General features: G+C 34.5%; 2 protein-coding genes across 4 annotated transcripts; both read left to right on the forward strand.

The window, feature by feature from the left end:
* LOC123896009 lies at nt 1-5343 on the forward strand. Its single transcript, XM_045946468.1, has 4 exons — nt 1-24; nt 134-976; nt 1056-1134; nt 4991-5343. Exons 1-4 carry the CDS (start codon nt 1-3, stop codon nt 5341-5343), a joined length of 1299 nt encoding a protein of 432 aa, XP_045802424.1.
* A 5514-nt stretch (nt 5344-10857) lies between these two features.
* LOC123893815 (cellulose synthase A catalytic subunit 3 [UDP-forming]-like) lies at nt 10858-18159 on the forward strand. 3 transcript variants are annotated; one of them, XR_006803559.1, is made up of 16 exons: nt 10930-11353; nt 11849-11908; nt 12058-12253; nt 12728-12870; nt 12955-13069; nt 13182-13362; nt 13568-13834; nt 13929-14274; nt 14369-14506; nt 14748-14873; nt 14974-15186; nt 15719-15926; nt 16147-16388; nt 16551-16901; nt 17416-18051; nt 18098-18159. XR_006803559.1 is itself a non-coding variant. In XM_045943615.1 (15 exons), exons 2-15 carry the CDS (start codon nt 11885-11887, stop codon nt 17998-18000), a joined length of 3135 nt encoding a protein of 1044 aa, XP_045799571.1. In that variant the 5' UTR covers nt 10858-11353; nt 11849-11884; the 3' UTR covers nt 18001-18159. The 3 variants fall into 3 exon arrangements, 2 of the variants coding, with proteins under 2 accessions (XP_045799571.1, XP_045799572.1); XM_045943615.1 differs by having other exon boundaries at nt 10858-11353; nt 17416-18159; XM_045943616.1 differs by lacking the exon at nt 11849-11908 and having other exon boundaries at nt 17416-18159.
* Nucleotides 18160-19565: the final 1406 nt, after the last annotated feature.

Below are 19565 nucleotides of genomic sequence, written 5' to 3' on the forward strand. Positions count from 1 at the left end.
ATGGATATTAAGGATAATCAATTGGTACATATAAATTACGAGGAAAGAAAATCAAAACCCTAAATGCTAGCATCTTTTTTTTGTAAAGTAAAAACAAAGACCCAGATACCCAATCACTCATGAAACAGAACAGCAAATCCATTACCGTGTCCTTAGTGACATTCACAATCAATTCCTTGGAGGTAGAGTCGTTGGCGCCCTGAGTGATCTGAGAAGGCATGCCGCCGGCGAATGCTGCGTTACCGTCGAACTCGCTCGTGTTCATTGTGGAAGATTGTTTGATTTGATCTTTCTTTTCAAGGATCAAGAACCAAAAAAGAAAGCATGGGAAATTAAGCTCACAACAAGCTTAAAAACGGTCGCAAGCCTTGGGTTGTCCGATGAGAAAAAGCTTATTATGAAAAAATCTATTTTTTCCAAATTTTTACAGGTGAAAAGTCGTAGAGAGAGTTCTGCAACTCTCATATCAGGGTTATGCAATCTATATAACCCTGAAAGTAAAAAATTTGTTATGAACAATAATGCCTCACTCTTTTTCTGCATAAGAGAGGTAGTTGATGTCCTAGGTATAGAAAATACCGGGACCGATTACTTTTTTCCTACAGAAAAGTCAAGACATGACAAATTTCTGCAAGAAGTTAGAGAAATTGCTAATTTGGATGGTAAACAATTAACAACAGCAAATCTCAAATCAAAATTGAAAGACATGCCTGTTGATGATGATGAAAGTAGGCTGTGTTTTAGAAAACTTATATCTTTTTTTATAGTTGATCAATTCTTAGTATGCTCGGGCGACCCCAAGAAGCCCGCTGGTAAGTCTTGGGGGCCAGTTCAAGATATAGATGCGTTTGATAAAATCAATTGGGCAAAAATTGTCTTTGAACATACTTGTGATTCTATAACACATCTGAAAAATTTAATGTGTAGTCAACCGAATAAGCAACATTATTTTCGAGGGTTTGCTCCTATTTTGGAGGTATGTTTTGTCCAACTACTTTCACAATTTTAATAATTTCATTTTGGATTATTTTAACAATTTTCTTATATTATGTTAGACAATTGTGTATGAAAAAATCCCGTCAATACGGCCACAAATACTGGAAAAGTTTTCTGATTTGCTCATCGAGAAGTATAGTAAATACACATCCAATGAAAAATCAAATAGCATAAGTATAATGATAAAATACAAGATCGAGCAAAAAGACAAAATGATAAATCTATTTATAGAGTTGCGAAAAGAGATGTTAATTAATTAAATAGATATTCTAATTTTCTAAAGATAAATTAATTGAGAAACAAATATTCTAAATGAAAATGGTGATGAACTAAAATCATTGGTTAAAGAAATGTCATTCACGCATACGGGTTTATACAAAGCGGAGCGAAGCTTTTCATTGAACCCAAGAAATAGAGAAGAAAAACAATTAAAAAAACACAGGACAAAGAAAATAGAGAAGATTTTCTGGAAAAAACAACATTTTTTGGTACAATGCTTTTGGTAAACTTTATTGGAAAAAAGAAAATAACTTAAAATAAGTTTATTTCTTGGATATAGACATCTTTCTATTTTCACCCTTTTTATGATAGAAAATACTAGTTGTGTATTTTTACTTGTAGGAACAAAATTACAAAAAGTAAAATTAAAGGGTGAGATAAGGAAACATGAGAAAAAATAACATGAGAGGATCCATTCTCCACCACTTACAATGTGATTCAATGTTATTTTCCAGATATGTGAGAGGAAGTGATAGGTGGACACAAATAAAGAGATACAAAGAAATCAATAACAGAAAAATATAATGGAAATAAATCAGTTTCAGTTAAAATAATACATTAATTAATTTAATTAAAACTGCATATTTTCTAACTTCATCTTTGACTTTAGAGGTGTGGTATACTGCATTAAAAACTGACAACAAAAAAAAACTTACTCTAAATCTTCAAGGGTGGTATCCATAACCTTACTTATCTTCCCATTCTTTTCAATCTCCTTTATAACATCTTTTTCAACATGGCCAATAACATCTATGAAAAAGTAAATGTAATTAGACAAATAAGAGGATTAAAAAATGTCAAAAATATCATGAATAATACAAACCATACCAAGAAGGCGATCGATCCTCTTTGACGCATGCCAAAATGTCTTGAAAAGGCATAAAGATGAAAAGATTCATTGGTATTTCATTAGCCTTAACTTTAAAAACTTTAGTTCCGCGCGTGAAATTTAATTTATACATATGGGGAGTAGTCTTGAAAGTAATATCTGTAACACCCAAACCCGTTATATAAATAACTCTGCCTTTTAAAAACTTTTTCGAAAACACGCAGCGGAAAATAGAAATATTTATTTTTATAAAAGGACTAATTTGAGTATTACAACAATCATCAAAAACATCGCATCAACACGATGCGATATAAGTTTATACAAAACAAACTATTTTATAAGAAACATTTCTTAAATGAAAAACATAAATTATACAGAGTATTTTCCTAGGAATCTATACATATATATAAACCCCTTATTCACCCGTGTCACAATCAGAGCGGAGCTTCACCGACGCACACAAGCACATAGCAAATCCTGCAACCTGGACCCCCAACGGTCCAGCACAAACACATAGCAGAGAGTTAGATAACATAACCAAACATATAAACCAGTGTAAGAACGCACTTACACCTCCTCTATCATGCATATCTAACTCACGCTCATACATCGTCAAAACGATAACACTTAGCCAATTATTCATCAATACACATAGCATACATATTCAATCAAAACACAACCAAAATACACAAATCAAATACCCAATCCAAATACATCAATTCACTAGTTTCACGTCTTTGCGGACAATAACATATTCAACTAGTTTCACGTCTTTGCGGACAACACATAACAGTTATCACATAAGTGCACATTTACCCTAATGCAATCTAATGCCAATTACAACGTGTCGTGCCAACCTAGACACAACTAATGCATGTGGTACCATCTTCGTTATAGGAGTATCATACCTCCTATCTCACTTCGTTATCAGGTAAATTCCTGATCTACTTCGTTATCGGAACGAGTCCGATCTCCTAATGCAATATATATGCCATGAGTGTGTGCCAATTCCAAACATATGAAAACTCACAAATGGATAACATAATCCGATTTACTTCGTTATCAAGATAACACAATACCTTGATCTAACTTCGTTATTGGACAAGCCAATCTTACTTCGTTATTGGACAAGCCAATCTCAAAAACATAGATCATTTTCAATTAACAAAGATCTTCATCATTAGGGTAACACAATACCCTAATCTCCAAAACACATACATAACAATTAACAACTTCGTCGACGTATAAACAAAACGCCATCACATACAATCAACTAGCATAAGCATGCATCAACACACAAGCGGCAAGGATCACGAGCCCATACTCGCTTTCCAAGCCTTAAACAAACATCATTTCACACATATAGACATCATGCAATTAATATACACAACTATATTAAGCATGCCTCAAATCATACTTATTCATCCCAATGGAGAGTATCCAATCGGTAACAAGACTATTTCAGGTAACAAGAAACCATGACTATTTCAGGTAACAAGAAAAAGAGGAAAGGGTCGAAGAACCGTTGAAGAACAAACTTAACCATGGTATTTATCTTCTTGTTTTAGATTTGCTAGGTAGACCACTGTGTGATGCAATCCAATTTGTATGACACTTAACCATGTGTGTTCATGGTATTTATCTTCTTGTTTTGATTTTATGTTTTGGATTTGCTAGGTAGATCACTTTGTGATGCTATCCAATTTGTATGACATCTCATTTGGTTATCTTGCTATGTTATGTGTTTGTGTGATAATGAGTTCGCATCTAGTTGTGTGTTTACGATTTCGTATTATATTATATTCTTTTGGACTTTGTGTTTTTCTCTCCTTTCGTTGTTGTCAAAGGGGGAGAATGAACAGCTTTACGACATTCGTTTAAGCTTAGTTTTACAATATGATGTTACAACAATGACTCAAGCATGCCTTTTATAGGCTTGAGAAATAACCAATTAATGATTGGGGAAGAACGCTTAAATGGAGTTCATTTTTTCATTCCAGTTTCTCAATTCTTTCTACTCAATTCTTTATTCTTTTTTGTTGGTTTCTCGGGATGAAGCCAACCATATCATCGCCAAATCCTTATTACTCGTATGCACTTGTAAGACTAATTTATTCTTTATCTCATTGTGATGTGTGTTTTTATGTTAAGCAGAAAATATTACCTTTTCTTCATAGTCAACATGTTTCTCAATCCATTTTATATCTTGTGCAAATGGATATTTGGGGTCATATTGTCTATCCATCTATGTTAGGATAAAAATATTTTCTTAGTGTTATGGATGACAAGAATAGATATACTTCGATTTTCTTAATGAAATTTAAGTCTAAAACTTCAAATCTCATTAAATCTTTTGTCAGAATATTCAAACTCAATTCAACATTACCATTAAATGCATTAGGTCTAATAATGGTAATGAGTTTTTACTTAGAGATTTTTACAATGAAATTGGTATTTTGCACCAAACTTCATGTGTTGCTACCCCTAAACAAAATGAAATTGTTGAGAGGAAGCATCATCACATTCTTGTTGTCACTAGAGCCATTCTTTTTCAATCAAATTTACTTAATTTTTTTTTTTGGCTCATGTTGTTAGTCATGCTATACATATCATTAATAGACTACCAACTCATTTCTTGACTAACAAGTCATTTTATCAAGTTTTACATCAAACTTTACTTGACATTACTATTTTAAAAGTTTTTGGTTCTTTGTGCTTTGCCACCACTTTAAAAGTCAATAGATTAAAGTTTGATTCTAGATCCAAAAAATGCATTTATTTAGGCTTCAAAACTGTTGTTAAAGGCTACACTCTTTTTTATTTGAACAATAAAGAATCGTTTTTATCAAGAGATGTCATATTTTTTGAACATTTATTTCCTTATAGCAATGTTTCATCTCATACTTCTAAATCTTCTCCTACATATTCCTGACCCTGCTTACCTTGATGATTTGTTTCACTATGATTCCTCATCTCACCCTGCTATATATAATCTACCTCCCAGTCAATTAACTCTTCACCCCCATCTCCTTCACCCTCTAGCTCTACTCATTTCCATAACCTCTCATAACTCATCACAAAATCCAGTTAACTTACCTATTTCAACTCCACCACCCAGTCATGATTCCACTTCTCCTTCACTTCCACCACATTCAGCACCACTTACAAAAGATCCATTAGACGAACTACAATGCTTGGATATCTTCAAGATTACCACTGCAATCTCCTCACACCTATAATTCATGCTTCACATTCTTCTGGCACCAATGCTTCATCTTCAAGTACATATCCTTTTTCAGCATTCATGTCTTATCAAAATTTGTCTCCTTCACACACACAAACACACACTGCATCATGAATTTGTCCACCATCTATGAACCTTCATCCTATGAGAAAGCATTGAATAATGAAAATTGGACAATGTTATTAAAGTTGAGCTGTCTGCCTTGATGCACAATAATACTTGGAGTCTTGTTCCTTTACATGCACACAAGAAAGCTATTGGTTGCAAGTGGATTTTCAAACTCAAACTTCATGTTGATGGTACTGTTGAAATGAAGGCCTTGATTATCTTGATACATTCAGCCTTGTTGTTAAAATGACCACTATTAGAGTTCTTAAGACCATAACAGATTCACAAAATTGGCCTCTCTTTTAGTTAGATGTCAATACAGCTTTCTTATATTGAGGTCTCAATGAAGAGGTATACATGAAACCGTCGCCAGACCTTGACCTCCCTCATCTTGACTTAGTGTGCAAGCATCAGAGGTCACTATAAGGTTTGAAACAGGTCAATAGACAATGAACACCAAAGTCATATATACACTTGTATCTTCAGGTTTCATTCAATCAAAATCTGACTATTCTGTATTCACTAAACAATCTCAAGCTGGCTCTACGGTAATCTTAGTCAATGTAGATGATTTGGTCTTAGGGGGACCGATATGGATGGACCTACTACACTCAAGACCTTACTCAATGACAAGTTTAGTATTAAATATTCCGGTGTTCTCAAATACTTCTTAGGTTTTTAGGTGGAAAGAACAAGTAAACGTATTTCTCTTTGTCAAATAAAATATACATTAGACTTGTTAATTGATGTTGGCTTACTTGGAGCAAAACCATGCACCACGCCAATGCAACCACACATGTAGCTTCACAAGACTTATGACACTCCATTATATGGCCCTACAACTTATAAAAGACTCATTGGTGGACTTTTATACTTAACTCATTCTAGACCCGGAATTTCTTATGTTGTAAGTAAACTAAGACAATTTCTATCTGAGCCTACAAATGAACACATGCTAGCAGGGCTACATGTCCTCAAATACATTATGAATAGAGTCCCGACAAAGGGTTATTCTTTTAGTTCATCTTCATCTTTGAGTATTAAAGCCTTTTGTGATTCAGCTTGGGCAGCATGTCCTAATACTAGAAAATCCACCACAGGTTACTGTTTCTTCATTGGCTCATCATTAGTAAGTTAGAAAAGCAAGAAGCAAAATGTTGTATCTAGATCTTCCTCTGAAGCTGAGTATCGAGCTATTGCTCAAGCTACTTGTGAAGGTTAATGGTTGTTATATGTACCGAAGCATTTTCACATTTCTCATGATTCACCTATAGTCATTTACTATGACAATCAACCATCCCTTCATATAGCTGTTAATCTTATGTTTAATGAATGAAAACACATTGAGATTGATTGCCATGTGGTTCGTGGCAAAGTACAACAAGGCATCCTACATCTTCTTCCTGTCTCCTTCAAAGACCAAGCAGTAGACATATTTGACCAAATCTTTGCATCTAGGACCTTTCTCTAGTCTTGAAACCAAGCTTTGATTGTTGGATATACATTCCACCTTAAGGGGGGGGGGGGGGGTGTTATTGATCAATGTATGTAGGGAAAAACAGTTACTGACAATACAAGTTAGTTAGAGAATAACTGACAATAACTAACTTGTCGGTTAAGATATAGTTAGTTTGTTATTAATGTTAGTCTTAGAGACCTATAACATGTATATAAGGAAAGATTGTATCATGAACTCATCAGATTTGTGAATAATGAACTCTCTAATTAATCTTTTTTTGTATCATAAACTTTGTTTCTTCTCTCTTCTAAATCACAAAAATTTCTCTCTTCTCAATCGCAAAACTCAAAACAAATTATGTTGTTCGATTTCGACTGTGAATCAATCTCAAGTTTTGTTGTTCGATTTCTACCGTGAATCTTCTCCCTTCTTGCTATTTCGTTTTGAACCCTAAAATGCCTTTGTTGGAGATTCCCACTTCATCCTACCAACTATACCTTATATAAATAGTCGTTCTATAACAATTCAAGACAACAAGAAAGCAAATTGTATGTACTGCAACAACACGTGAAGGTGAAAGTTTGAGTAAGACAGAAGATGATTACACAACCTTTGTTGAAGAGGAATGATGAACTGAAGAACAATGAGAAGAATTTTGTTATTGTCATTGTAATCTTGGTGTTGTTGTTGATGTTATGTTTTACTGTAATTTGCATCATCTGTTAATGAATCAAATTGTGTTGAGTTGGTGCGAAATCGAAGGAAGAAAGAACGAAATCCTTTAGGGTTAGGGTTTCACATTTGCATCTTGCGATTTGAGATAATGGAACATAATAGGGAAAACATAGTTTCCTTTTTTTTGTTTTTTTTTACAGAAGATAGCCACACCTCATGTAACTTATTCCTTTTCTTATTTTTTATTTTATTTTATTCTAAATAATAAGTGACAAAAAAACTGATGTGGCAGCTGAGTCACTCAAGTGACTTGCCACATCAGCATTGACTTGGTCAAAATTGACCTTTTGCAAAAATGGGTAAACATAGGGGCTACAAATGCTATTTTGAAACATAGGGGGCCAAAATTGCAAGTTTCTGAAATATAGGTGGCCAAAAGTGCAATTTAGCCTTAATAATTATTAATATATGATTCTATTTTGTGTAAAAAAAAATGATTTTTTTAAGCCACTAAGATTGGTCTACTGGCGAGGGGTTCGATCTCCAACTCATTGTAAACAAAAAAAAAAGATTTTTCTGGGCACATAATATGATTTTATTTTTATATTGTTTTTTAAGTAATCTAGTTACTAGAATCCCATCCTTAAAGTAGATAAATGAGATAACCGAGATTCGAACCGCAGCCTGCTGCATATATAATGCAATGTTTGATTAAGCTAATGGGACTCTTTTTTTTGGCTTAAATATCACATTAGTCCCTGTATGTTCCCAGGTTTTTGGTTCTAGTCCTTCTATGTTTTTTTTAAAACATTCCCTGCATGTTCAATTCATTTGGGTTTTCGTCCCTCCCCTCTAAAAAATGTTGATGTGGCTAACGACATGACATGTGGCATGCTAACATGACTAATGAAGGACCAAAACCAAAAAATAAAGTTTAAAATCCCTAAAATAAAAAAAATAAATTGTTTTTACTTTAACGTTTTTTAATTTTAAATAAAAAAAAACAATTTTTTATTTATTTTTTATGTAAGACAAGTTATATTATTAACAACTTTTTAGTGCCTTAATGGTCATTTGTTATTAGTTTGTGCAATATTAAGGCTCCGTTTGGATTAACTTATTTTTTAGCTTATTCAAACAGCTTATACAATATAAATTAAGTTTTATGCTATTTTATAAGTTCACACCAGTGAAAATTGTATTTTATACGCTATTTTATCATAAACTACCTTGACAAACTTATAATACTCCCTATTGGTGAATTAAAATAAAGGTATAATACGAAAATAAGGTGAAAAAATACACTTTCTTAATTTTTTTCTTCTAATATGTCAAGTAATTTAAAACGGAGGGAGTAATACATATGATGACTTTTCGCAAGTGCACGATTGTCGTTCAAGTAGTAATTAAAATATCGATCCACGAGGATTGTGGTTATTCGGTCAATTCAATCATATCCGGACACAGTAAAGTATGAAAACACATATTTGGGGAAATTATTTGAAATTCAGTTTGGTAGAATACTAATTTGGAGTTTAATTGACAGAAACGAGGTCAGATACAGGTAAAGTCATTGAATCGTAATAATCGTACGTAATCAACCACAATGTGATGAACTTCTCACGTGTTACAACTAGATTAACTGGATGATGAATCTCAATCTCTTGATAAATTCATCCTATCCTTTACTTATAATTTGCCAATCTCTTGATCGAAACTATCAGTAAAGGAGTTCGTTAAGCGCGTTAATCTTTCGTTACAATTGTCAATTCAGATTCTCAAAGGGATTAACAATTGCACAATGAATCCAGATCGGATTTCAACTAAATATTCTCATACAAGTCAAAATCAAGATTCAATTCATACAATGATCAAAGCATGAAAGTATTAAGACTAAATTCAGTGTATAAACACTTAAACAGAGAAATTCATTACATTAAATGGATGATCACATTGAGAATTACATAATCAAATCCTAGACATGTATCCAACCTCTTGAGAAATCAGTTCTTCATAGTGAATTGGTCAAGAATCAGCTTCCACTCCATATAGACTTTCCATGGCTTGTGTAGCTGGAATGGTGACCAATCTTTGGCTTAGAATCGAAGTAGAAATGATCCAATCACGATCTCCAACACTCAATGTCAATTCTTGCTCCAGGAATTCGAATCTTTTTCCAAATTATGAGAAAACATTATATACTGATCGCAACCACGCCGCGCGTCAGATCCATCACGCCGCGCGTGGTTGCTCCTTAACTAACTACGCTGCGCGCCATAACCTCCCACATGCCGCGTGGTCTCCAGATAAATTTAGAATTCCATTCTTCCACAATTACGCCGCGCGTCAACTTCCTCACGCCCTCAGCGTAGTGTAACATTATTATCACGCGACGTGTGATCCAGACTCACGCCGCGCGTGATCAGCAGTTAAATAACAGCTTCTTGGAGGTGGAATTACGCCACGCGTGATCGGGTATCACGCCGCGCGTAATTGACAGGGAAAATACTCCATCATTTGAACAAGAATTGCGCCGTGCGTGACAGCCTCACGCCCCCGGCGTGGTTCAACATCCCCTGTTTCACAATTTTTCTGGTTTTCTTGTAACTCAAGTTACTTCCATTTCTACGTTGATTTCTCTTGTTTATTCACTTCAAAACGTCCAAAACAAGTCTAATACCTCTCATATGTGCATGGATTACTTGGTGTGACGATGGTTCATCAACATAAAAATTGCATAAGCTGTTTGCATAAACTCAAAAATAAGCTAATTCAAACGGGGCATAAGTTGATGTGCAATTTTAAGCACACTGTCATTATAGCCAGATTTTTTAGCATGTCATAAACTAATTTTAGCACACTGTGAACAAGTTTTTACACTATAGACTTGTGAATTTTAAATTTTAGCACTCTTATATATATATATTTTAAATTTTGTTTTCTATTTGAAAAAAAAAATTGGTTTTTTTAAAAGTAAAAAATGTTAAAAAATTGTTTTTCTTTTTTAAATAATTTATTTTAGTGATTTTGTTTTTTTAGTTTTGGTCCTTCATTAAATATTTTTTTTATTTTGGTTCTTCATTTATCACGTCAGCATGCCACATGTCATGCTGTTAGACACATCAACATTTTTAAAAGAGAAGGGACGAAAACAAAAAAAAATTGAACATGCAGAGACTATTTTAAAAAAAAAATACAGGAACTAAACAAAAAAATGGGAACATACACTAACCAATATGATATTTAAGTTTTTTATTTTATTTGATCAAATGTAAGATTTTGGAGAATAAATGTTGATGGATAAATATAAATATTTATGTGTGTGTGATGTGCGTTAGCGTTACACACTCACAACAAATCCATTTCATTTCATATGACAAACACAAAGTGTCTTTCTGTGTTACACCTGAACCTGTCAGTTGTAAACTATAGATTCGTGACATTTGTCCCTTTCGTCTTCACAAAGCTTCTTCTTCTTATTCTTTCTCTGTCTCATTATTCATTTACAGCTTATAAACATCATCACACCACAAACACACTCTTGTTCTTTGTTTCTTTGTTTCTTATGTTTCTAAAATCTTTGATCTGAGTTGTAGTTTCAACTTGGGTCACTCTGTTTTTGTCACTTTCTTTATCTATCTCCATTTGGGACGTATCAAGTTACAATTTTTTGTGGTGATTTCTCTTCATTACTCAAAAATCCATCTGGGTTTCTTCAGATTCTTAGTGATCTGTTTGTTTTTAAGACTGTTTCTCTTTTGAGGTAAAGTTTCGTGTGCACGTGCAATTTTTGTTTTTGTTGCTGGGAGAAAATTTGAGAATTTTCTATTGTTTCTAAATTAGATCAGATTGTCATACAATAATATAAAAGATTTTAATTTTTTAAGTCTTAATGATGAAAATGCTTCGTTGTTAAGTTAGGGTCTGTTTGGATAAACAACTTATTTGCTGCTTATAACACAAACACTTTGCATTAAGCTATTTTTATAGCAAAAGATGAAATAAAGTTAAATTGTTTTTATATGCTTATTTTCGTAAGTTATATTGAAGAATTTATGAAAATAAACTGAAATTGTTTTTAGAAAATTGCTATAAGCTGTTTTCATAAGTTCTCCCAAATAGGCTCACAAAACTAATGCCAGAAAATAAGCTTAAATAATTCAATCCAAACAGGTTCTGAAGCATATAAATATTGCTTGATAGTAACTAGAAAGAATCCTCAGTTATCTTGGACTAATCTTAGCTTGAAATTATACAGATAGAAAAAAAAGCTGTTTCTGAAAGTTTCATTACTATGGAGTCAGAAAGGGAAGCTGGGGTGAGCAAAACTAGAATTTTTTTTTTTGACAAAAAACTAGAATATTTTATTTATTTGATTTGGTGATTTTGGTTTCTTCAAATGTTTGATGATGATATGTTATTGGTGCTTAAGTGGCATTTTTTTTAATGTCATTTCTAATTACTCAGGGAAAACCAATGACAGCATTGAGTGCTCAAGTATGCAAGATATGTGCTGAAAATGTCGGCAAGACTTACAATGGTGAACCATTCATTGCATGCCATGTTTGTGCTTTTCCTGTTTGTAGGCTATGCTATGAGTATGAAAGGAAGGAGGGGGATCAGTCTTGTCCTCAGTGTAAAACTCGGTACAAGAGGCATAAAGGTAAACGAAACCTAAAAAATGCATGAGTTTAATTTTGATTCACATTGTAACTATGAAGCATTGTATCTATGAAGCACAAACAAATACACGGACACGACATTGGCACTGACACATCAACACCAACAAATAATTTGAGAAAATAGAATGATTGAAATTGAATGCAACCACATGTGTCGGTGTCCTGCCAGTGTCCCTCGGCACACCTTTAATATGAAGTGTCGTTGTTGCATAGCACTGAATAGGAAATTCTATCTCTATAGACCTACTCTAGAGACTAGACAAAGACATAGCATGCAAACCTTAATTAACGGAATGAACAAGCGAGGGAGTGTTGTTTGTAAGGTGTAGATCACACATATGGTTTTTTCCCATTTTTCCTGAAGCTAATTTTTGATAAATGGATAGATGGTTAGATCTTATTTATACTTGTGATATTTCCGTTGGTAATCAAACTACTTATTTAATTCATTTCAGGAAGTCCTGCAATTACTGGCGACAGTGAAGAAGATGATGGTTCTAGTGCCTTCAATTATGCAGATCTTGAAGAGCTTGGCCGTCCAAATTATGAAAAGGAAGTTTCGCACAACCATATTCCACAGCTGTCTAGTGGACAAGAGGTTATTCAGTTAGCTTCCTTAATGATAGTCTTTCTCCACCAGTTTCTTGCCTCTAAATGAAATTTGGCACGTTTTCAATTTCAGTTGTCTGGAGAATTTTCTGCAGCTTCACCTGAGAGGCTCTCAATGTTATCTCCTTTAGGTGGTGGGGGGAAGCGCATCCACAATCTTCCATATTCATCCGATGTTAATCAATTTCGTAACTTTCTGCCCCCATCTTACTATGCTCATTTTTATTTCTTATGATAGTTATTTTTCTTTCTTCATCTGTCTGATTATGATTTGAGATGCTTGATTATATTCCCGTGCAGAAAATGTGAGGGCTGTGGACGCAGGATTAGGCAATGTAGCGTGGAAAGAAAGAGTTGATGGTTGGAAGATGAAGTCAGAAAAGAGTGTTGCTCCAACAATGAGCACAGGCCTAACTGCTTCCGAAAGAGGGACTGGAGATATGGATGCAAGATCTGATGTGCTTATTGATGATTCCTTGTTGTGAGTATTTCGTTTACTATCTCTGTCTCTTATTATAACCCCTTTTGCAATTTTATGTGGATGTTTATAAATTACCCCTTTTATATGAACGTGTTCAACTATGGATTCTCATCTTCCAAGACACTTAGAAGTTAGAACCATTATTGTTTTACCTAAATTTTCAATAAAAAATTTGTGCTAGAGCTTAGTTTTCTATGTTATGCAGGAATGATGAAGCTCGGCAACCTCTTTCCAGGAAGGTTTCTATTCCGTCATCTAGGATAAATCCATATCGCATGGTCATTGTTCTGCGACTGGTTGTCCTTTGCATTTTCTTGCATTATCGAATAACAAATCCAGTGCGCAATGCACATGCGTTGTGGTTGGTATCAGTTATATGTGAGATTTGGTTCGCGATATCCTGGATATTGGATCAATTCCCTAAGTGGCTTCCTGTCAACCGTGAAACGTATCTCGACAGACTTTCACTGAGGTACAGCCTTTTAAACTTCATTGTTCTTCGTGACTTTTATCTTTTTCTTTTTCAATCTGATATTCTTTTGATGCAAAATCGATATGTGTTGTAGATATGATCGGGAAGGAGAACCATCTCAGCTAGCGGCTGTTGACATTTTTGTCAGTACCGTCGACCCGTTAAAAGAGCCTCCACTTGTGACTGCAAATACTGTGCTATCTATTCTTGCAGTTGACTACCCTGTGGATAAAGTCTCCTGCTATGTCTCTGACGACGGTGCCGCTATGTTGACATTTGAAGCTCTTGCTGAGACATCAGAGTTCGCGAGAAAATGGGTTCCTTTTACCAAAAAGTATAGTATTGAACCCCGTGCACCTGAGTGGTATTTTGCGCAGAAGATTGACTACTTGAAGGATAAGGTTGAAACGTCATTTGTCAAGGATCGTAGAGCAATGAAGGTAAGAAGTCGACAGCATGCATTTATACTACATAAATGAGTATTGAATTTTATACGTGTGTATTTTAATTTTGCTTCCCTTTTACCTTTCGCAGAGAGAATACGAAGAATTTAAAATTCGTATTAATAGACTTGTTGCTAAGGCAACGAAAGTTCCCGAAGAAGGGTGGGTAATGCAAGATGGTACGCCATGGCCTGGAAATAACGTCAGAGATCATCCAGGAATGATTCAGGTTGGTTGAGTTCTTGTGATGAAGATGGAATCATACAATCTGTCGATCATTTGTCATCTTTGAAGTCACATATCAATGTTTTTGCCTTCATAGAGTATATGTTACACTGTTAGAGTGATGGAAACACAAGTGTAGTGTATTGTTTCTACATATTAACCTTTTGGTCTAATTGTGTAAAATTGTAATCTGTACCGAAGTGAAAACATGCATTTACTAAGGTTGCCTTCAATATCTTCTGCAGGTTTTCTCAGGCCAAAGTGGAGGACTTGACACTGACGGCAATGAACTTCCACGTTTAGTCTATGTTTCTCGTGAAAAGCGTCCAGGTTTCCAACATCACAAGAAAGCCGGTGCCATGAATGCACTTGTGAGTGCCATTTTCAATTAGACAATGTGGAAGTTACTTATCTCCACAATGTACTTGGACATAGTAATCTCACTGGTCGTCGCTAATCTAACTCTTGCAGGTTCGAGTATCCGGCGTCCTTACTAATGGACCTTTCATATTGAATCTTGATTGTGATCACTACATAAACAACAGCAAGGCAATAAGGGAAGCTATGTGCTTTATGATGGATCCTAATCTTGGTAAACATGTTTGCTATGTCCAGTTTCCGCAGAGGTTTGATGGTATTGATAGGAACGATCGATATGCCAATCGTAATACTGTTTTCTTCGATGTAAGCATCTTAACCACGTTGTACGATTTTGTTAATGTTATCTATTTTTTGTTATTGATTTTTTATTCTTGTGCCCTATACGTGATTTAAATTTTTTGATAGGCAATTGTTAGGGTGCGGAAGTGTTAAATGTGGTCTATGGGGCAGATACCTATAAATTGCTCAAAACTTCGATGACAACTGGCGTCGCTACCTTAAGTAGAAGTTCAGGGTCCTCCACGACTCCACGTCCTTACGGCTAAGTACAATGACTTGTCCGTTTTGATTCAACAAAATCAAGAGAAAATGAATATAAGTTTCGTTTTAAGCCACTGATATTCATTTTCCTTGTTTTTTTTTTGAACTCGCACCAATTTGATCACCATCTTAGTCATGAGGACAAGCTTCTACTTACGGGAATGGTGCCGATGGTTGTTAGAGTTTCCAACCTTTTTCAAGCATTGGTCCACTGTAGACCATACACACTTTCCCGCCCTAGAAGCCACACCTTTCTGATAACTTATTTTCTCCAAACTTAACACTTTTTGAACAGATAAACTTGAGAGGTTTGGATGGTATTCAAGGTCCTGTTTATGTTGGTACTGGATGTGTCTTCAATAGAACGGCTTTATATGGTAATGAACCTCCTCTAAAACCGAAGCATAAAAAGAAGAGTTCAAAATTTAGTAAGAAAGCGTCTAGCAGGCATACTGACTCAACTATCCCCATCTACAGTCTAGGGGATATGGAAGGTGTAGAAGGTAGGTCTGCGTTCGTTGCACTAATAGTTTTCAATTGCTGAAGATAAATATTGCTTGCTTTCTTGCTTCTATGGAGCATTGTATCTCGTGTTAAAATTGTGTTTAACTAATCATACATGCACAAGTTTCCTGATTTAAAAAAAGTAGGGTAAAGTATTTGGGGTATTTTTATTTTAGCAACTAATTATTAGACTTTGTTTCTCTTATGGATATTTTTCAGGTACTGGATTTTCAGGGACTGGATTTTCAGGTAGTGGATTTGATGATGAGAAAACACTACTTACGTCACAAAAGAGCCTTGAGATGCTTCAGAATAGATTCGGTCAGTCAATTGTTTTTGTTGTTTCAACGGAGATGGAGAATGGTGGTGTTCCTCAGTCTGCAACTCCAGAAACTCTTCTGAAGGAGGCTATTCATGTTATCAGCTGTGGTTATGAGGATAAATCAGAATGGGGAACAGAGGTGCGTTGTTATCTTATGTTGAATAATATCCTATGTAGCACCGACATTTCAGATCGAAGGTGTGTCTGGTGTCCGACACCACCACAAGTGGTTTACATTCAATCCCTCGCGTTTATGTGATTATTTCAACAGATAAATCATTATTTGTTTTCTGTTCCACAGATAGGATGGATTTATGGTTCTGTCACGGAAGATATTCTTACTGGATTTAAGATGCATGCTCGTGGTTGGCGGTCTATATACTGCATGCCTAAGCGGCCAGCATTTAAAGGTTCTGCTCCTATCAATCTTTCAGATCGTCTAAACCAAGTGCTTCGATGGGCTTTAGGTTCAGTTGAAATTCTTTTTAGCCGACATTGTCCCATCTGGTATGGTTATGGTGGAAGGCTAAAGTGGCTCGAGAGGTTCGCGTATATTAACACCACAATCTATCCGGTCACTGCCATTCCCCTTCTTATGTATTGTACCTTGCCAGCTGTCTGTCTTCTTACTAACAAGTTCATCATTCCACAGGTTTGTTATTTATTTCTTCATGCACATATTCTACTAACCAAGCAAGTGATTAAGGATAATAAATCATACATGGTTGATATTTCTACAGTTAATCATTCTCTGTTGAATTCATCCAAAATCGGAAAATACATTAAGTAAGATATCCGAATGAAATTGTAATTCTTCGTTGTTTCTAGTTAGTTTCAAGAAAATATTTTCATAGCCAACATGACCTTGTTAATTGAAACTTCCGATGAAACTCTCAACATGTAGTTTTCTTTTGGACCTGGATTCTATGCAGTCAGAGAAAGCACGCATTCACACAGTCAAGCCATCTCGACCATTTGGTGAATATTGAACAACTTGAATTTTAAATCACCAAATTGGTTTAATAAAAATATTATTTCGAAATATGATTCGTCTGAACTTATTGATCCACAACTATATGAATGCGTGACTCAAGAATCGAAATCCGTCATCTTATCTTATGTAATACACAACTTAACAATCTAACTTCATTTTATTTTGCTTACAGATTAGTAACCTAGCAAGTATATGGTTTATTTCTCTCTTTCTTTCAATCTTCGCAACTGGAATCCTCGAGATGAGATGGAGCGGTGTTGGAATCGACGAGTGGTGGAGAAACGAACAATTTTGGGTTATCGGTGGCGTGTCAGCACATCTTTTTGCTGTATTCCAAGGTCTACTAAAAGTGCTTGCTGGAATCGACACAAACTTCACCGTCACCTCAAAAGCCTCAGACGAAGATGGAGACTCTGCAGAACTCTACATGTTCAAATGGACAACCCTTCTCATTCCGCCAACAACACTTCTGATAATTAACTTGGTCGGAGTTGTTGCTGGTATTTCCTATGCTATTAACAGCGGTTATCAATCGTGGGGTCCTCTCTTTGGTAAACTTTTCTTTGCATTTTGGGTTATAGTTCATCTTTACCCTTTCCTTAAAGGTCTCATGGGTCGCCAGAATCGAACACCGACCATTGTTGTGGTCTGGTCGATTCTTCTTGCGTCGATTTTCTCTCTATTGTGGGTTCGAGTTGATCCGTTTACCACAAGAGTCACTGGTCCTAAAGCTGAGGTGTGTGGAATTAACTGCTAAACCAAAATTAAAAATATAAGGCTATGGCATTTTGGATTGTAATTATTTTAGTCGTAGCTTTTATATTTTGTTATGTAAATTATTGCAGTTTATACTTTAGTAGATAGATACTATGAGAACTGAAATTAATAATACAAGGCTATGATACATATACTAGTATTATCTTGTGTGTTTCCTATCTTGAACCCCTCAACTTTGAGTTTTGCACCCTATATTGCACTTGCACATACTAGGCACAATGACTTTATAGTTATACAAGCTTTTTTTTTTAATTGTTGGAAGTACAACTTTCTTTTGACTTTTGCTTGCTTTTAATGTGTTGTTAGTTGTTACTCCTAGCTTTTGCTGACTTGTGCCTTTCCTAGCTTTAATTTTCACATAAATGCCAAAATGGATAAGCTACGTGTTGAACCCAAACTCTTAAAGCTTAAATGAAATGACTTTAACCACCACACCAAAGCTTATATAAAGTGACTTTAACCGCTACACCAAATTAAAACCGTGATTTACCGGGTGGGATGAGTACCTCAACTGATTAAGCTAGTTGAGTTAATGATTAAGGGACTGAAGGTCTAGGGTTCAAGTCATGACAGATGAAGAAAAACCTAACATTATAATACTAAGTACTAACACCTAACATTGCTTATAAAAAAAATGAGATTTACTTTTCTCGCCCTATCCATTTTCACGCGCCCTACAAATTTACTAAAATACATTCGTCTGCTATTTAAGTAGCGGACACCCCAAAAAAATAGCTTACCTTTATAACTTCTACTATTAAGTAGTAGATATTATAATTCTAAAAGTCTAATTTTTATAACATTCGTTACTTAAGTAGCAGAATAATAAGTAACGGAAGAGTAAAATGTGGAAGACGTAGGGCGCGCAAGAAATCAATAACATAACAAAAATAAATTTAATTTAAACCATTGTATCGTAATTGCAAACAAGTAATATATTGAACCCAAGTTCGAAAATTTATCTTTATTTTTTATTGGATAAAAGTAACACAATTATAAATTTCAACTTATCTCATGTTTCTATTCCACGTTCGTGATTATCTCTTGTTTTTATAATCTCTTGGTTATCTTCCTATCTCTCTTTCAAGTTTCCTCTTCCTGGGTTGCTCTGCTATCATTGATAGTGTCACTTTTATATTTGATTCCAATAATCAATTGAGGTATGGGGACAAGTATGGGAAAGAGTACTATGGTACCCATATCCTATTCATTGTTGTGCCTGATTTATTGACCTATCTTGGAGAATTTGGGTGTTAATTTTTTTTTGAAGGCGGTCGAATTATAAATTTGATGCCATATATATTATAAGTCATATAATTATAAATATATATAACATGTAAAAGAATTTAAAGATTACATCAATATTAAAAAATTTCCACCAAATTAAAATTACAATAGAATTATACTAATAAAAGTTGTTATACATGTATAAAAGTTGATATTTTAAAACAACTCACTACCATAAAATTTGAATGTCTTAAAGAGAACTCAATTATAAATTAAGATAACTCAATACTATAAAATCTAATTATTGTTATAAAACTA

The sequence above is a fragment of the Trifolium pratense genome, linkage group LG7, assembly GCF_020283565.1.
Source record: "Trifolium pratense cultivar HEN17-A07 linkage group LG7, ARS_RC_1.1, whole genome shotgun sequence".
NCBI lineage: Eukaryota > Viridiplantae > Streptophyta > Magnoliopsida > Fabales > Fabaceae > Trifolium > Trifolium pratense.